Source organism: Prinia subflava, chromosome 20 (assembly GCF_021018805.1).
Source record: "Prinia subflava isolate CZ2003 ecotype Zambia chromosome 20, Cam_Psub_1.2, whole genome shotgun sequence".
Lineage (NCBI taxonomy): Eukaryota > Metazoa > Chordata > Aves > Passeriformes > Cisticolidae > Prinia > Prinia subflava.
In genome coordinates this window covers 2,074,108-2,091,703 of record NC_086266.1, presented here as the reverse complement: position 1 = coordinate 2,091,703, position 17,596 = coordinate 2,074,108, and the positions used below count along the sequence as shown (strand labels likewise).

Genomic DNA, 17,596 nt, shown 5'->3' with positions numbered 1-17,596 from the left:
CTTATTAATCACATTCTCTGCCTAGAACCAGACAGTGAAGTGATTGACCTTCCATATTGAACTGGAAGACTTTAACATTAAAAGAACAGGAAAATATACCAAATAAGATAAGGACATCAAGGCTGGCTGCACCATGGTTCCTTGAAGAACACACAAGCCTTAGCATGAGCAGTGCAGAAATTCTGGGGAATGTACACCTGCTTACATGCAAAAGAACAAAAGAGACCTTTCCTGTGCAACTGCTGTCAGTGAAATGAATAAACCACTGAAAACACAACCTGCCTACCACACTCCTTTGGCCCATGATGGTCAAAGAGAGTCAGGCTGGCTGAGTAATGAGAACAAAATCCTTCTCTCCTACACAGCTTAGAGGACAACAGGAACCTGACTCCCAGTTGTAGCTGATTTAAGGGTGACACTTCTAGACTGTTCCTGAGAAGGAACACGCAGGACAATAATGCCTAGTTGTCACTAATAGAGCAAGGTCTTATTTTCTAGGGTTTCAAATTCCAAGTGGAGACTAGAGTGAAGCCCATCAGAAGACTTAGGCCTAAAGAGGAGGAGTTTTGAGTTGCAAGTTGTCCATCCGGACCTACACTAACCTCTCACGGTCTCTTCTTTTTTGTAGGCAACATCTTTGTGGTCAGCCTGTCCGTCGCAGACCTCGTGGTTGCAGTTTATCCCTACCCTCTGATCCTAAGTGCCATCTTCCACAACGGGTGGACCATGGGGAACGTCCACTGCCAGATAAGCGGGTTCCTGATGGGCCTGAGCGTCATCGGGTCCATTTTCAACATCACGGCCATCGCCATCAACCGCTACTGCTACATCTGCCACAGCCTGCGGTACGACAAGCTCTTCAACCTCAAGAACACCTGCTGCTACCTCTGCCTCACCTGGGTGCTCACGGTGGTGGCAATCGTGCCAAATTTCTTCGTGGGCTCCTTGCAGTACGACCCGCGGATTTACTCGTGCACCTTCGCGCAGACGGTGAGCACGTCCTACACCATCACCGTGGTGGTGGTGCACTTCATCGTGCCCCTCTCCGTCGTGACATTCTGCTACCTGAGGATTTGGATTCTGGTGATTCAGGTCAAGCACCGTGTGAGGCAGGACTGCAAGCAGAAACTCAGGGCAGCTGACATCCGAAACTTCTTGACCATGTTTGTGGTTTTCGTCCTTTTTGCCGTGTGCTGGGGACCATTAAACTTTATTGGCCTTGCTGTTTCAATTAATCCTTCAAAAGTGCAGCCACACATTCCAGAGTGGCTTTTTGTCCTGAGCTATTTTATGGCCTATTTTAACAGCTGCCTCAATGCTGTGATCTACGGCCTTCTTAACCAGAATTTTCGAAAGGAATACAAAAGGATATTGCTGACACTGTGGACTCCCAGGCTGCTGTTCATTGATGTGTCCAAGGGTGGGACAGAAGGGATGAAAAGCAAGCATTCTCCAGCCATAACAACCAACAACAACCACGCTGAAATACACCTATGAGTCAGGACAGTGCTATTTATTCTGGATTACAGTTGTATATATAATATATAAGAGCCTTTGTGGCTGTGTGCATTACACAGCTGGTGTTGCCCTCATGCAAGGAAGGGGTGTACAACCTTTCATGCTTAGCTTATCGCTGCAACATCAAGGCTTTGAGTAAGGATTTTCAGAGTGGAATTGACTGAATTTTTTTCTTTTTATTTTTTATATGTCATCTTTCACTGTGTGCCTAATTAATCGGTTTGGTTGCTTTTGCCACGAGCATGCCAATACTCGAAAAGGGAAGCGTTCAGAGTGCATGGAGAAATGCAGTTATGCTTGAAATGCAACCTTCAAGAGACAGCAAAATTGCCATTTATTACACACAAACCTTTCTCCCCTCCCTCTGAATTCTATTTTTCTAGCATTAACTTAACCCAGACTGTATCAAACAAAGTGTAAACTGCATGGCTTTTTACATTTTAGATAGGTAACCGTATTAGCCAGCAGGTGTAGTATGTATGGACATGGTGTGTGTTTTCCTTTTTCTTTCCTCTTAAGATTTAGGACCTGCCTGGGCGAGATGTGAGGCAGGCAGAAGCCAGACCAGTGTGTGTCTGATGCACTCATTTTAATTGAGTATCTACAGACATTAAGTACCCTTGCACTCTCCTTCCCAGGCCATGAGTAAGTATATGACATATGACATAATCTAATTGCAGTAAGATACTTGGAGCCTGATTCTAATTTAGGCAGTATCCTGCCATGGCCAGGAGTCATTCCAAACATCTTTCAAAAGCCACTGCCACATGAACATCACAACAAAAGAGATGAACATAGCAGAGTCCCATCTGTGTAAGGCAGATTGCGACTTTTAAGTTCCAGTAACATTTACACTTGCAGACAAAAGCAGAAGGGGAAGGCAGTGTTTGTTCCAAAAAATCCCTCCTTTTCCCCATCACAGAACATAAATTTGCTGACAGGAGAAAAAGTGGAGATTTTTTTTTCCCCATTTTATTCACGTGCAGAACTGTAATTAACTCGTGGGGAGACGAAAGCTATTTAAGCATTAATTATGCATCAGTCCTGTTTAAGCCTGAGCTGTGCTATCTGTATAATTAGAAACAATGTCCTGAAGTGCTGGGGAGGCCAGTATCACATTAGACATAAGCACATGGGCAAAGATAAGGCTGTTTCTTTAATGGAGTATGAAAGGTGTGTGTGTGTGTGACGACAGCTGTCTGTAGATATAAATTCTTTGTTTCCTTTGCTTCATTGTGAATTCATCTCTTTATGGCTTTAAATACGTGCGTCCTGCTTTGAAACCATCCCATAAAATCGACAGGTAAGAGTCCCCTGGTGCAGCTCTGCCCTCAGGTGAGCACACCTGCCTTGATGCCGGGTGGCACAGCAGGGAGAGGGACAGGTCTGAGCCTGGGGATCCAACGAGGACAGCAGGCAGCCCTGCCCCTGGTCAGGGACTGCAGCCTCCTCTCTCTGGTTCCAGTCAGAGCAGGACTGGTTCCCAGCACTGAGCCCTGAAGGAACGAGACCAGACTTTGTAGGCGCCTGGAGATTGCAGGATTCCCCAAAGCCTGAGCAGGCTGCGTGCCTAATCCTTAGGGAAGATAAAAGCCATTTGTGCACTGCTTTCTGAAACAAACTCGCTGCTGGATGTCCCTTCTGCTGATTTTTTTGGGGGAAGAGGAATTGAGAGAAGTCAAGTCTCTGTCTGAAGGAGCTTTGCATGCTGTGTTGCCTCCACGAGGACTGAGTGTCTCTGCTGCTGCTGCTGCCATGTGGTGAAGGTCACTGCAGTGGCAGGGGGCCCTGCATTTATAGGGTGCCCTGGCACTTAGGAAGTTTCAAACTTGAACATCTCAGCCACTTCAGATGAATGTTGTTTTAAAATGCACTGCAGCCAGCCTCCCATAATAGGAATCAAACTGAGTTCTGTTTTGGCCTCTTGATCTGCCTCAGCATGGCCAAATAAAGGTATTTTGACCCTCAGAAATAACTGTTGTCTGTTCGCCTTCCAGAAAAACCACCCTGGATGAATTCACACCATTCCATGCAAGCAAAATCATTTTGAGTTAAACTGGGATAAGAAAAGCACTGAGGGCACATAACTGCAGGGAGTGTTTGTCCCATCACGCCAGGGAGATGTCCTGTGTTCCATGACTAGTCTTCAAAGTCATTTGCAATTAGCCACAACAGTGTTAGTTAGAATCACATTAGCAAATAATTTGAAGCATCTAGTGCCAAATGAAATACACTGCTTTGAGACAATTGTGAAGAATCTTGTGCAAGTTTGCCAAATATCTCAAATACCTCAGAACTGGGGTTTCATCTTATGGCTTCTTGTCTTTTTAGCTGAATGTTCAGTGAAGGTAACGTGGTATGGGTTGGTTTTTTATTTTATTTTATTCTTTAAGCTTGTATTTGCACTATTTCATATTCAGGCTCCAAAGTTAACAGCCAGCAAATATTTGAACCAAACCGAGTCCAAAGAGGTCCTGAACGGGCAAGGTGAGAGAGGCAGGAATGGGAGCAGCAGGAGCACGAGAGGGCATCTCCCCAGCACTCCCAGAGTCACTGCTCAACCAAACTATGCAAAATGATCTGCTCATCATCACCACAGGGTCTGAGCCCAGCTCCTGCCCAGGTCTCTGCAGGGACAGCAAAGTTCCTGCTGTGCTGGGGTGGGTCTGAGCAGGTCCTTGCAGCGCAGACCCCGCAGGCTGGGGGTGGCTCTGGCAGCACAGCACTGGCACGACCTGTTCAGAAGGGCTCTGAGTGTCCCAGGAGCTGCCCAGGGCTGGGCTGATGCAGCCACCAAGGTTGGAGGCTGAGGCTTGCAATATGAACCATGGAAAGCAGGGAATGTGGCCTCCAACAGAGAACACTGTGTCCTTTGTTAGCACTTTGAGAGAGACAGCGCTTAGGATAGGATGGAGTTTTATATTGATTTATTTTAAAACTGCCCGAGCAGCTCCTTATTTTTGTGTTAGGAAATGGTTAACAGGGTACAGAGAGTTTATTTTTGTTAGCATTTGTTTACAGAAAAAGGGAAGTGTGTTTTAGCTGAGAATTCTCAGCACTGTCGCAGTTTCCGTATGGGAAGCTAGCTTTAATCCAAATTTGAGATTTCAGTGAGATCCCACAGTTTAAATCACATTCTGCCAATTCCACTTGTTGCATATCTGGCCTTAAGTCTCATTAAGATCTCATATAGACTAGTTTCAAATCCCTTGCTCTGGGTTTGATATGGTGTGTTGAATACCTATTCCAGTCCCAAGCTCTAAAATTGTTGTCGTGGAAACTTATGGAGAGGCAGTATTGCTGTGAAGGATGATGAATCTCTTGCCACAAAGAAATATTTTGGATGTTGCTAATGAATGTTGTTTCATCAATTTAAGAAGAATGTAACTAATATATTTATATATAAATGTGTATTGCATATGCTGTTTCCATTTTAATGTTTAACTGAGAATCCTTCAGTATACTTTCCTATTGCCATTTTTGTTCATAAAATAGATTAATTCCCTTTACCTGTTAAAAATGTAATAAATCTGCCATTGGACTACTTACTGATTTTTTTTTTTCCTCCACTAGCAGTTACTTTTTAATAAATATTTGGAACATCACCCTGAGTTTTGTTGCCTCCCAGAAATCAGATTGAATTGACAAACGTACTTGAGTTCACACATACCTCAGCTGCCCAGCTTGGACCTGGAGGGGAATGACCCAGGGCATCTGAGGCATCTCCTTGGATCCACATATTTTTTTCTGTGAGCTGCCTGATGCATTCTGACCTTCCTCATCAGGGGAGAAACTTTCTCCATACAGCCCTTGGTCTTGTCACTGTGTGTCCCCTCAGGCCCTTTGTCTTTCTGTCCCTGTCCGTGTCTGTCCATGGGGTGCTGTGGAAGCAGAGTTCCTCACATCCATTTCCTTGCTCTCTCCTGGGAAGGACAGCACAGCTGAGCTGTGAACAGGAGGCTGTGGGGGTTCAATGTCAGGGCACAGGGAGGGGATGGGACAGAGAGTGTCACCCTGGGCTGGGACACAATGGTCACACCTTGGTCTCCATCACGGAGCTTTGTGGGGATGCTGCATGCAGGGTGTTCTCTTTGTGTTCTTTCCCCCACCTCTGTTTTGGGGCAGGTTTTGCTGTGCTCATTCAGTCCTTCAGCCAGCAGGGTCTGTCCCCAGGCTGCTCTGGTTGTATCCCCATGCTGGTTTGACTGGGCTGTGCTGGGGGAGTCTGTGCTGGTTGTGAAGCAGGGAATATGGGAGTGTGGAGGGATCCAGTTTCTCCTGCAACTTGAGCTCCTGTTTCCTAATCAGATGTCACTGTAGCCATGGGGTTAAGGTACTAGAGGCTGAGATTGTCCAGTAAAACAAAAAACACCCATTAAACCAACGAATTGCTGAAAATCCATGGAGCAGACGTGTTGAATGAACAAGGCTGAATTCAGTGACACCCCCAAGCTGCATTGTTGCTTTCTTCCCTAATCTTTTCCAACAGTCTCTGCATTTCACCTGCTGCTTCTGCAGTGAAGCCTGCAATGCTGGGTGACGTGACAGGCTGCAAGCAGTGTTTATGAGAGTGGCAAATCCCAAAATGTTTCTGAGCAGAGCTGCCAGAAAATCCTTTCATGGGCTTGTACCTGCTGTTTCTTCCATGTGGAACAGAATGAATTGAGCTGTCAGAAGTGAGGCAGTGTTATTTATTTACTTACTTGTCACAAAGTAGAGTAACTGGGAGATAAGACAGAGATATAAAACGCAAGAGGTGTGATAATTTAATACCAGGATAAAATCTCCCTCATAGTGACTACTTGGAAATCAATATTTGTCCTAATTTATTTACCTCCAAGCTTATATTATATAACTTGAAACCAGTCAGTAAAGAGCTACTGCATATGTATTTAGAATTTTATTGAAAAAATGTAAATTGCTGGACCTAATGTGATATTTCTTACTACAAAAACCCTGAGATAAGAAATGTAGAATAGGTTCTCCTAAGAACTCTGTGATGGGATATGCAAATTTTTTTTCATTGGTGATAAGAACCATAAAATTCATATCACTCATGAACTACACTTGTGAATGGAACCTCCATAATATTATTAACTGAATTTTCATTTTCTAGTGCTTGTTTATAATATCCATTATTCATGGGCCATAAGTACTGTACGGCAGAGATGGAATTTACAGTGCAGGGTCGGTTTCCAGAGCAAACAAGGTGGGTCTGAACCATTAACTGAAAGATGTTTCTGTTTTCTTCCAAGCATGGTCTCCTGATAAGGTTTTTAACTCAAATGATTGCTTCTAAGAGATCAGGGAAACTTTAATGTCTTTTAGATTAGGAGCAATATCTGCACAGTCACGGCTTGCTTAGATTACCTTTTAAATAGACTTGAGCCATCAAATCATTTTATAAGTCTGTCCAGTTGGAGCACATAATTTATTTCAGATGTGGAATATTTTATAAATAGCACATTTAATAAACTGTTATGTCCTTCCTTCATCATCGTGCTTCTCCTGCAAGCAAAATTTCTGAATTTCCCTGGAAATAGGATGCAAAATTGTTTTCTCAACTGTAAGCAGGTTGCTTTGCCTCGAGGTGGGTTTCCACTGGTTTTGATGAGTGTGTGGGATAGAGGTTTAATGTGGCATCAAAATACAAACATCTCCTGGGTGAAAAGTGACATCTGTTTTGTAATTTAAAAAAAAAAAAAGCATGGAAAAAGCTCCAAAACAATTGGCAGGAAGTAATTGTAATAGACATTTCTGGTTGAAATAAGAGAGAAGTATTTGAAGGGATTGTACTTAAACTGGGACCTGCCCAGGACAATGAAGTTAAGAAACTACTCAATATAAAAAACGACCCAAGGTTTTTTATGGGAAAATCAGATGTTCCAAAAAGCAGATGTCTCCTCGGGAAACAGCTGCTCTGTCCTGGTAGCCTGTGGCTTTCCCTGCCCTGCTGGGGTGATGGAGGAATTGAAGTGGTGTTTTTCACACAGGGGGTGTTTTTCACCCACAGGACCTGTCCTTGCTGCCCTGCCCAGCTGTGCCCACAGAGCTGCTGAGCTCCTGGCTGAGCTAATGACACCAAACCCTGCCTGGGGGTGTGAGAAATGTTAATTATTTAGGCAATGACACAGGTTAAACCTTGCTCGGGTTAGTCATAACCAAGCTGTGCATGCAAGTGCTAACAAGGCCTTTGTCTGCAAACCTTTAAGGCAATTGATTCCACATGAGACTCTCCTGGTGTCTCCTAGACCAGAAATTTCCTATTTCCTTCCCTCCCTCATCCCCTCCCTGCAGGTCACCACCGAAAGGGAGGAACAGACTGGTGAAGGAAAAAGAGCTGCACTTTGACTCGAAGCCCTTTGGATTCTACAGTAGGTCTTACACTCCTTTCCTCACAGTATATAAATGTGTATGTGTATGATTATTTATTTATTGACACAGCCTGGGTTTTCCTGGAGGAATCAAGAGCAGTTGTACATTTCAAATTATTTGCTACACAAAAGTTCTGGGTGTTTTCCTCCTGGGTACTTCAGAGCAGATGGAAAACGCAGCAGGTGCTGCTAATGTTTTTCTACCCTTGGGAAAACTTGTCACAGTTACCTGTTTATCTTGTTTATTTTGACATTTTGCTGCCTGAAACTGCTCTGTAACATAAAAGCACATGCAGGGCGGTTAGAGGTGAAGTCTTACAGGATCACATACACTTGAACAATTGAAAATCTATAACCCACAAGCAACAAAGAAAAAGGTGGGGGTTTGTACATGTGGAGAAGGCTGGTATTTTTATTTTTACTGAGGAAATGCCATGGAATTATTTGGGTTGGAAGGGACTATAAAGCTCATTTAATCCCAGCTCTCCTGCCATGGGCACCAGGTTATTTAGAGCCCATCCAACCTGTCCTTGAACACTTCCAGGGATGTTCCAGCCTCTCTGGATAACCTGTGCCACAGTCTCACCATCCTCATAGTGAAGAATTTTGTCTTAATATCTCATCTAAACCAGCCTTCTATTGGTCACTTGATTAGCTCATAACTCAGACTTCTTAGCTGGGCAGTTGCATCTGAAATTTACCTTTGAAGTGAAATGAATCCTTAACAACTGTCTGAATTCAGAGCTGTCAGCTGAGAGCTGAGTGTTTAGCAGAAATTAATACTAGCCCTTAAACATCTCAGCTGCTAATTAAATGGACTATTTCTATGTTATATGTAAATCCATCCATATCTTCACTTTGCAGCCAAATAGAATTTCATTAAGGCACTTCAGTAACTGCAGATGGACAGAAACAGCATTTTGGGGTATTTTGGGCTTAGTGAATTATGTCACTGTCTTGTAGTGATTACTAAATACCTTAATGATCTGTCTGGTGGAATTTATTCTAGTTTTGGCAGGGCCATTAGGATGATAAAGAGCTCGGCAAGGAAGAGTAAATTACAGCTGAGTTCAGAAGTGGTGCTTGAATCTTTTCAGTCCACAGTTGCTGTGAGTTTTTACAAGGATGTGTAAAAAGAGCTCGATAACTTTGTGTACAAATCTATTTATCAGACATACTGCACATCAAACACTGACTTGAGCTGCAGTTCCTTTCTTTATATGATCAATGGGAAAGGTTCCTTTTCCCAGCCTCTGTTTTTATATTTTTATGATATGCCAGCATTGATTTTGGGGTTTGTGTCACCTTGAAGAGTGGATGCTGCCTAGTGGCTGAAGCAGGGGACTGAGTGGAGGTGACAAGTCAGGACACCTGGCCTCTGTTCTTGCCTCTTTCCACTTGTTCTGTGACCTTGAACATGTTTTACCTTCGGTTCTGAGATGTGGTTAATTACACCGCCAAACACTGAGGATGAGACAATTAAGTTATCTAAGGGAATTGCACAATGATTAAGCCTTAATTTGCTTTGTGATTTCATTGTTTCTCATTAACCCTGCTGAAGCAGGACCTTTAAAGTGAAAAATCAAAGGTGAATATTGTTTTTAGGAGTGTAGAGGACTGAATAAGTCAGCTGTGACACGGCTTTGCAGAGCCCATGGTTTTATATTGGCCTGGGTTCTGTGTAAATGTTTGTCACAATGCTGCAGCCCCCTGATTTTTGAATTATTTTTTTCTGTAACAGAGCAAGCGTTGTGAGAACAGTTAAAAGCAGTGGGGGAAAGATCAGATCTGCAGGCCATGTTTGATTTATTTAGATGTGCAATTATCTGTAACACATTAGAGTCCAGTCAAGCTCATTTATCATTCCCCTTGTGGTATTTGTGGAGTTGTTTCAATGCAGAGGTAGGACTGATTTTATTTTGGTTTTTTGGTGTTCATACTAATGTCTGCTGTCTAACTCTAGTGTCTGCAGGTGTTGTGATAACTGAAATGAGCCAGTTTTCTTGGTGAAAATCATTAGTGACAATGAAACATCAGATTTGCTGCAATGCTCTTTGGCCATACTGAGTAATTTTCCCTCCAGTGTTGGGTCATGCATATTTATTTGTGGACTAAACTCCTCCTGTAAGTGTATTAGGGAGGAAGCAGTAGGACTGATTCTTTTTCTTTGTTTCCCAGCAAAGTGAACAAGACTAATTCCACTGAAAGCTGTAGTTATGCTAATGTAAGAGTGTAGGAGGAGAACTGGGCCCAATCCAGAATGATTTGGTTTTATCAGTTAGAAATTAGGATTGTTGGAGGTTTAAGTGGCAACAAAAAAATGAAAGTGAGAAGTGATTTAATGATAGAAGTATAAATAGATATTTTTTTAAAAATTGGAGATTGCTCCAGCAGTTCACGTGCAGGCAAAATTAACAATATCCATGATGTTTGCAAGGGGGTAAAATGTACCATGTTCAGCTGACATGGAACTAGGGATTTAATGGGAGTTGGCAGGCAAAAGCCCTTTTAAAAAGCAGTGTAGAAGTTACAGTCTGTGAGGCTGGGGGTCACTCTGTCCCACAATGCCAATTCCTTCTGGTATTTAAAAATTAATTCTGTGCTCTGCAAAACTACATGGTGTCTGTATTGAATATTCTTAAATGCAATGGAAGACTGTATTTGGAGAGAAAAAACAGAGATATTACATTAATATATATATATATATACACACACAAACATGCACAGGTATTGTTACTGCTAGGCTCTCTCAGTTTGAGGAAAAATAGCAGAGGCTGTGGGCACTAATGAGAGATATTCATGTAGAAAATATATCTTTTAAGCTACAGTGAGGGTCTGTCAAAACTGAGGCATAATAGCTTGTGTTCTCAATAAGAATATCTCATCACTTAGATTAGAACCATTTAGCTTGGAAAAGACCTTCAAGAACACCAAGTCCAGCACTAATCCCTGTCCCCAAGTGCCACCTCTGTGTGTCTTTCATTCCCTCCAGGAATTGTGACTGCACCACTGCCCTGTTCCAGCCCTTCCAGTGAGGGAATTTCTCCTGATATCCAACCCAAACATCCCCTGGAGCTTCTTGAGGCTGTTTTCTCTTCTGTTTTTTGTTACCTGGGAAAGGAGACTGACACCCCCTCGCTACAGCCTCCTTTCAGGCAGTTGTACAGAGTGACAAGATCCCCCTTGAGCCTCATTTTCTCCAGGATAAACACCCCCAGCTGCTCCTCAGCAGCTTTCCAGAGCCTTCCCCAGCTCATTCTTTATTTTGGACACTCCCCAGCCCCTCAATATCCTTGGCATGAGGGGCCCAGAAGTGGACACAGGGTTCAAGGTGTGGCCAAGGATGGTCACTGCCTGCTCCTGCTGCTGCAGGCCAGGTGCCCTGGGCACACCTGGGCACACCTGGGCACACCTGGGCACACCTGGGCACACCTGGCTCCTGTTCAGTGCTCTCTGCCAGCACCCCCAGGTCCTTCTGGCACCTTCCATCCCCTCTCCCCCAAGCCTGGGGCACTGCTGTGTGTGCAGGATCCCCCCTCCGCCTTGCTGAGCCTGGCACAACCTCTCTTGGCCCATCAATCCCTCCTGGTGCCTCTGCAGAGCCCTCCTGCCCTCCCAGCCAGCTCGGTGTCAGAGTGTTCCCCTGATCCCCTCACCCAGATAATCAATAAAGATCATAAACAGGGCTGGCCCGAGCAGAATTTGTCACAATTAGCTGTAAAATTGCATGCACTGCTTCGGTTTGTCAGCTGGACTGAGTCTCTGCTGCTTCTAAGTCACTGGATTTTATGTAGATGGGATGAGACGTGTGAGGGGTAAATGTTTTGCAGACGATTTCACAGCTGCTGTGAAATTAGATATTCAGTTATATTATCTGCTGGGTTTCATTATTCAGAAAGATATCCAGAGCTTTTGTACCCATCCTTTTCTAAATAATTTAACTGATTTTAGGATGCTTGTTTGCTGTGTGAAATTCCACCCAAGTGCTCATTCAGGGCCAGTTCCCAGTCAAAAAAGTCAAAAAACTTCCTAAAAATATTATGCTAATTTCTGCTGGTGTCCCTGGGGTTATATTTGTATTCAATACTGACTGACTACAGCAGTGCACTCTGGAGAATCTGCACTTTTTTTGTCAATTTTCTACTCATTAGCTGCTGCTGCTAACAACACTCACTTCACATCTTTGTCTTGAGTCACTACACTCTATTATTTGAAATAGGGATTGATTCCTGATGTGTTCTTGCAGCAATATCCAGTATCATTAGGCTTGAACTTAGCTACAAGTCTTGGTCTGTGTTCCGTTGCTAGCACTAATTGATGTCAGTTTTAATTTTGTGAATCCCTGACTATTTGGATGTGTTTATAATATACAAATATTAAGAATGCCTGTCTGAAACATCATGTTACTGGTGTTTGTGGGAAGCGCTGGGATCTCCTGTGAAGCATCTTAATTAGTTTTGCCTTTCATGTTGACATCCTAAATTCTAGGCTTGAGTTATGTATCAGATTTTTTCTCCCTTGTTTGTCAAAACAGCACAACTTCTTTAGAGCAGAACATAATGCAAATACTAATTAAAACTGACAAGTCAAATGGATGTCACCTATTTTTAAGCAGAAGAAAAAACTGACGAAGAAAAAACTGACTAAGAAAAATCCATTCTGCCCTTGCTGAAGCCGACTGAAACGTGATTACTGAAATCTGTGAGCACAGAACAAAGCTCCACTCTCTGTTTTTGCTGGTTTTTGAGGCAGGATCAGCCATCCATGGGCTGAGAGAGCAGAGCTTTGCCCGTGGGGCAGGACAGCAGTCCCAGCTCCCTCTCACATCTGGCTGGGTGCTCTGGCCAGATGTGCTCCCAGCAGCTGCTCTCTGCAGATATGAGCGTGGAGCCACCAGCTCTGTCTCTCCAAAGTGCTCCAGAGACTGCTGAGAAGGAGCCCCGGGCAGTTTGTGTTGTGCAGGAGGGTGGCCCATGCCAGCAAAGGCAGAGTGGTGAGAGCAGCCCCGCTCAGCTGCTGTTTGCAGGGGATGGGGCAGGTGCTGCCCACAGAGAGCTGGCTGTTGTCACAGCTGACAGGAGCGTGGGAGCCCTCTTTGTGTAGCAGGGAGTTTGGATGGCTGATAATTACTTCTTTCCCTCCCTCCCTGGGAGGCAGGAGATGTTACAGGCACCTCATTACCATGAAAACTTTAAGAGTTTTTTTAGTTTAGGTCTGGTTTTCTTCCAGCACAGAGCACTGCATCATTTCCAGAGCATCCTGGTGGTGTTCTGCTGCTGAACAGCCCAACAAGAAGCAAATACCCACACTTACTTGGTGAGGTGCATTTTCTTGGTGCTGAGATGCACAGGTGCTAACTACAAAAATATTTCCTGTGTGGATAGACATCCACGAGGGTTCAGTGGAGCTGCAGTATGCAAAAACCTTTAGGTTGGGAAAAGTCTGCAGTCACAGGGCTGCACTCTCTGGCCTGAGCAAGAGAGTGATGAGTGGAGCTGTTGGCAGGGAGAGCCACAGCATTGATGGAGGGAGATGCTGCTGTGCCAGAGGCAGGGCAGGCTGGCTCTGGCTGCTTTCCCTTCTCCCTGCCCCCAGGCTGTGGGGAGCTGGATGTTTTTGCACCCCAAACACGTCATGGGAAGCCTGGGTGTCATCACAGCAGTGGTTTGGCTGCTGCAGATTTCTCTCTCCAGGGCTGTGGCGTTTTCTGGAGAATAACTGGGTAAATCACCTGGCAGGGAGAGTGCAAAGAGCACAGGCTGCCATGGCCCAGGTGCCTTTAACTCCCCAAGTGCTGGGGAGTGCCTGTTTTATCCCAGGACATTTTTTCCCAGTCTCCCAGCCCGTTGTGGCAGTGCAATCCAGCTGACAGGTCACACTGGGGTGCAGAGAGATGTGTCTGAAGCTGCACTCACTGAGAGCTTCACTCTGAATGAGCCCTGGCCAGCAGCCTGTGTGCTGTAGCTTGGCCAGCTCACAGCCTGCTCAGTGTGTGTGAGCTGGCTGGTTTAGCAAAAACTAAAAAAAAACCCTCAGCAAAAGCAACTGGAAGATGATCCTAAGACCTATGGAGGAGAAACTGTCCTTTTCCCATGGAATTGCAGATAAGAGCATTATTCTTTGGCTCAATTTCCTAAAATACAAAATTCTGGCATGTGGTCAGTGCTGATCTCAAGATAATTTTTGAGTAGCTCAGCCCACCTATTTGCAGCCCTCCAATTTTGCCAAAGTGGCACTGGCACATCTTGGTTGGTGACTGGGTGAACCAGAGAATCCATTTACCAGATGCAGAAAAGATCTGTTCCAACATCTGTCCAGCATGCCAGTCACAGAAAGCAGATGGAAATCACACAGCTTATTTAACTGAGCTGGGTAAAGCACTGTTAAATTGCCAAAATACACACCCAGCTTTGCACTTCCTGCAATTTTTCAAGGTTAATATTTCTGCTGTTTTTGCATTTGGTTACTGGAGGTATTGGAGCAAAGATTGTCAAAGATCATTGAAAGGAATTCTGCAGGTTTAGAAAACTTGCAAGTAATACTGGAGATATGAGGCTACTGAAATGTTTTATTTTAAATCATTGTTTCATAACCAGCTTTGCACGTGTAGCCCTGCTAATAGCCAAGATACTAAAAATTTTATATAGTGATGTCTTGTTAGAGATGGGGGTGTGCAGTTACACTGTGGGTTGGGTGCTGTTATTTTCTGACTGCTGTTCAGTTACAAATTTTCTGATTTTCTCTTAACTCTGCTTTTCTTGCTCTCTGGTGTTTCTCCTGGCAGAAACCTCTGGCTTTCTTTCCTTAACAGCCAAAGTAACGTTCAAAGTAGAATGTTGTTAATAATGACACCAGGGGTACACCTTTCTGAAGGCAGATATTGAAAATTCAAAACTAGATCACACGAGTAGAAACCAGCAATATTTGAATCTAAACTCTGGCATCAGTTTAGATTATGGCTTTAGTTTAATAATCAGTTTATTAAATTTATTATTACTGCTGATAATCTGTCAGCATCGTCAAATGGGGAGTCCTTGAGGGTAGTGTTACTTTTACTCAAGATGAAGTAAGGAACGGATTTGTCTGGAAATGGAGAGCTTAAATCTTTAATACTGATTCATACATTGTTTTTTGAAGTGAGAGGCATTTAATATCTTATTTCTGCTCATGTGTACAAGTGCTGCACAGGTGAAATCCAATTTTCATCTGCTGATCTGAGCAAGCTTCTTTAGCACTCAGTGTTGGCAGGTGCTGGGGCTGAAGTGAACTTCAGCAGGAGCTGCTGTAGTCTGAGGAACTGAATTTTCCAGGGCTGGAACATTCACCCTGCTCTGTTCTGAACCCTGGAGCTGTTCAGCACCTGGAAGCTCCTTCCATGAGGCTGAGAAATCCTGATGGCTTGACCTCAGTACGGTTTTTAAAGACTCCTGGACCACGATCAAGGGTGGGTGTTGTTTTGCCCTGAAAATGCCTGAATTACGTCAATGACTTGGATTTAGCTGAAAACTTGGGAAGGAAACAGAGCAGTAGCAAGGGGGAAGGCAGATAAAAAATAAGGGTATGGCTCAGGGTCAGTGAGACGTAGAAATAATCAACATAATATTTTTGAGATCACTATTAATGCTAGAAAGCTGTGTGTGGATGAAGGCTGCACTGACCCACGGTACTTAACCCCTGAACCACTCAGTAAATCAGGATTCTGTGTTTGCTGCACACAGAGGTCAGGGATACATCACTTGGAGGGGTCATTAAAGGCTGCCCCACGCTCAGCTTGGGCTCAGCACAGAAGGATCATGGCCCTAGTGATTCAAAAATGAGGTTAATGTAAATCAACACTCCCATATTTTGTCATTCTGTCATTTTAATTTTTTCCCTTGACTGTTCCGTGAGGAATTTAAACATCAGGAAGTGGATTGGTTTTTCTTATGGAAATTTGCAGCACAGACAGACATTTCTTTTGCAGGGGACATAATTGTCCCAAATAATTGTCACAATTTCAGCCAGTTCTGTGTTTCTGTGTCACAAACATCCAGAGCCTTTCTTCACTACCTGGAGTTTGCAGGATCTCTCTGCAGAGTACACACGACCTGTGCCTCAGAGAGGGCTTTTTTGGACTAAACTCTTCTAAAACAATAAAAGAGGCAGAACCTATGATGGGAATGCCTTGTAATATCCTTCCACTGCCTGTTTGCAGTTAAGGGTCAGACTAGGGAGGAATTTCTTGACTGGGTTAATGAGGCAAAAATCACCTTTTAGTCACGGTTCAAAATTCTGGACGAACTTTCTGTGAATTAATTCTCTGCAGCTTCTCCACCACAAGGGGTGGGAAGCTTAGAGTGGCCTGGTCTGCCAGTCTGTTCCTCAAAAATTATCAAAGACGTACAATCAAACCCCTTGATTCAATTTCCTCCCATTTGGCTCTACTGGTTCTATCCCTGGGCTCAACCAGGGACCAGCAGTGATGGAGATGGAGATTAGTGGTGATCAATCTAATTTACTGGTTGGCACATTTCCAGTGAACTCAAATGGACTATAGTTAATCTAGTTTTCAACTATGCTTGTGTTGTGAGTGCGAGTTAAAATTTGCTTTATATCCCTCTTAACAGATGGCCTGACAGCTAAAAGTATCAGAGTGGGAGGAAGGAGATCTGCCATTAGTTTGTAGCTTTGCTACAGCTTTTCTGTATCATCCTGGCACGACTCTGTGAGGAATTCTCCCCAACACAGTGACTGAAGAGCCTTTTTTTTTAACTTTTTAAAAATTTTTTTAATAAGAGGAGCACACACAGTTATCACAGCTGGGCTTGCATGAAGTCATGGAGCCACAGAAGGGCTTGGGTTGGAAAGGACTTCAAAAATCCTCTTGTTCCAACCCCTCTGCTGCATGGGCAGGGACAACTTTGCCCTAGACCAGAGTGCTCAAAGCCTCCTCCAACCTGACCTGGAGCACTTTCAGGAATGAAAATCTTCTCTGGACAACCTGTGCCAGTGCCTCAACCCCCTCACAGGGAAGATTTTCTTCCAAACATCTAATCTGAGTCTGCCCTCTGCCAGTTTGAAGTCATTTCCCTCTGTAAGGTCACTCCTTGCTCTTGTCCAAAGTCCTTCTCCAGCCCCTTTGGATTTGTTTTATGGCTAACTTTACTGAAAGTCACTGTTTAGGATGGTGGCATGAATTATAGCAGCAAAAAATAAAAAAAAGTATGCCCTGAGGATAGCAAAAAAATGATGGCATGTAAAATGTTTCTGGGAATTAATTTACTGACATTGTGTCATCTTTCAATAAAAGGAAAATCCTATATCTGACATAAAAATAATTAGACAAGGCATGCAAATGATTATGAAATCCAAATCTTGTGTATTGATACCGATTTGTTACATGGTTGAAAGGGTCTGGAAAGTTTAACAAAGATCGTTGATAGTGATGAACTCCACAGTCTTAACCTTTGCTGAGATTTCCCTTGTGAATTGTAAGTGATTCAGAATTTACCACCTGCAAGAGGTTTTTCACCTGAAAAATCACTTATCTGTAACTATTAGGGGCTTCTCTTTGTGAGAAGGCTTCTTCCAGGCTTTTGTTTCTGCAGGTAAACTCTTTGAATTTCATGTGAACTCAGATGTTTGCCTGCCTGTCTCTCCCTGGGGTCTGCAAATTACCCTCCTTTGATGGATTCCAAACATGTTGTACCACATCCATTCTGACA

General features: G+C 43.8%; 1 protein-coding gene across 3 annotated transcripts in view; it reads left to right on the top strand.

The window, feature by feature from the left end:
- The window catches only part of GPR50 (G protein-coupled receptor 50), a 35,638-nt gene extending 30,515 nt beyond the window's left edge, over positions 1-5,123 (top strand). For all 3 annotated transcript variants that reach the window (XM_063416676.1, XM_063416675.1, XM_063416677.1), the window contains one exon: positions 629-5,123. In XM_063416676.1, the coding sequence (XP_063272746.1) occupies positions 629-1,497 (869 nt within the window). In that variant the 3' untranslated portion in view covers positions 1,498-5,123. The remainder of the gene's footprint in view (positions 1-628) is intronic.
- The last annotated feature ends 12,473 nt before the right edge of the window (positions 5,124-17,596 follow it).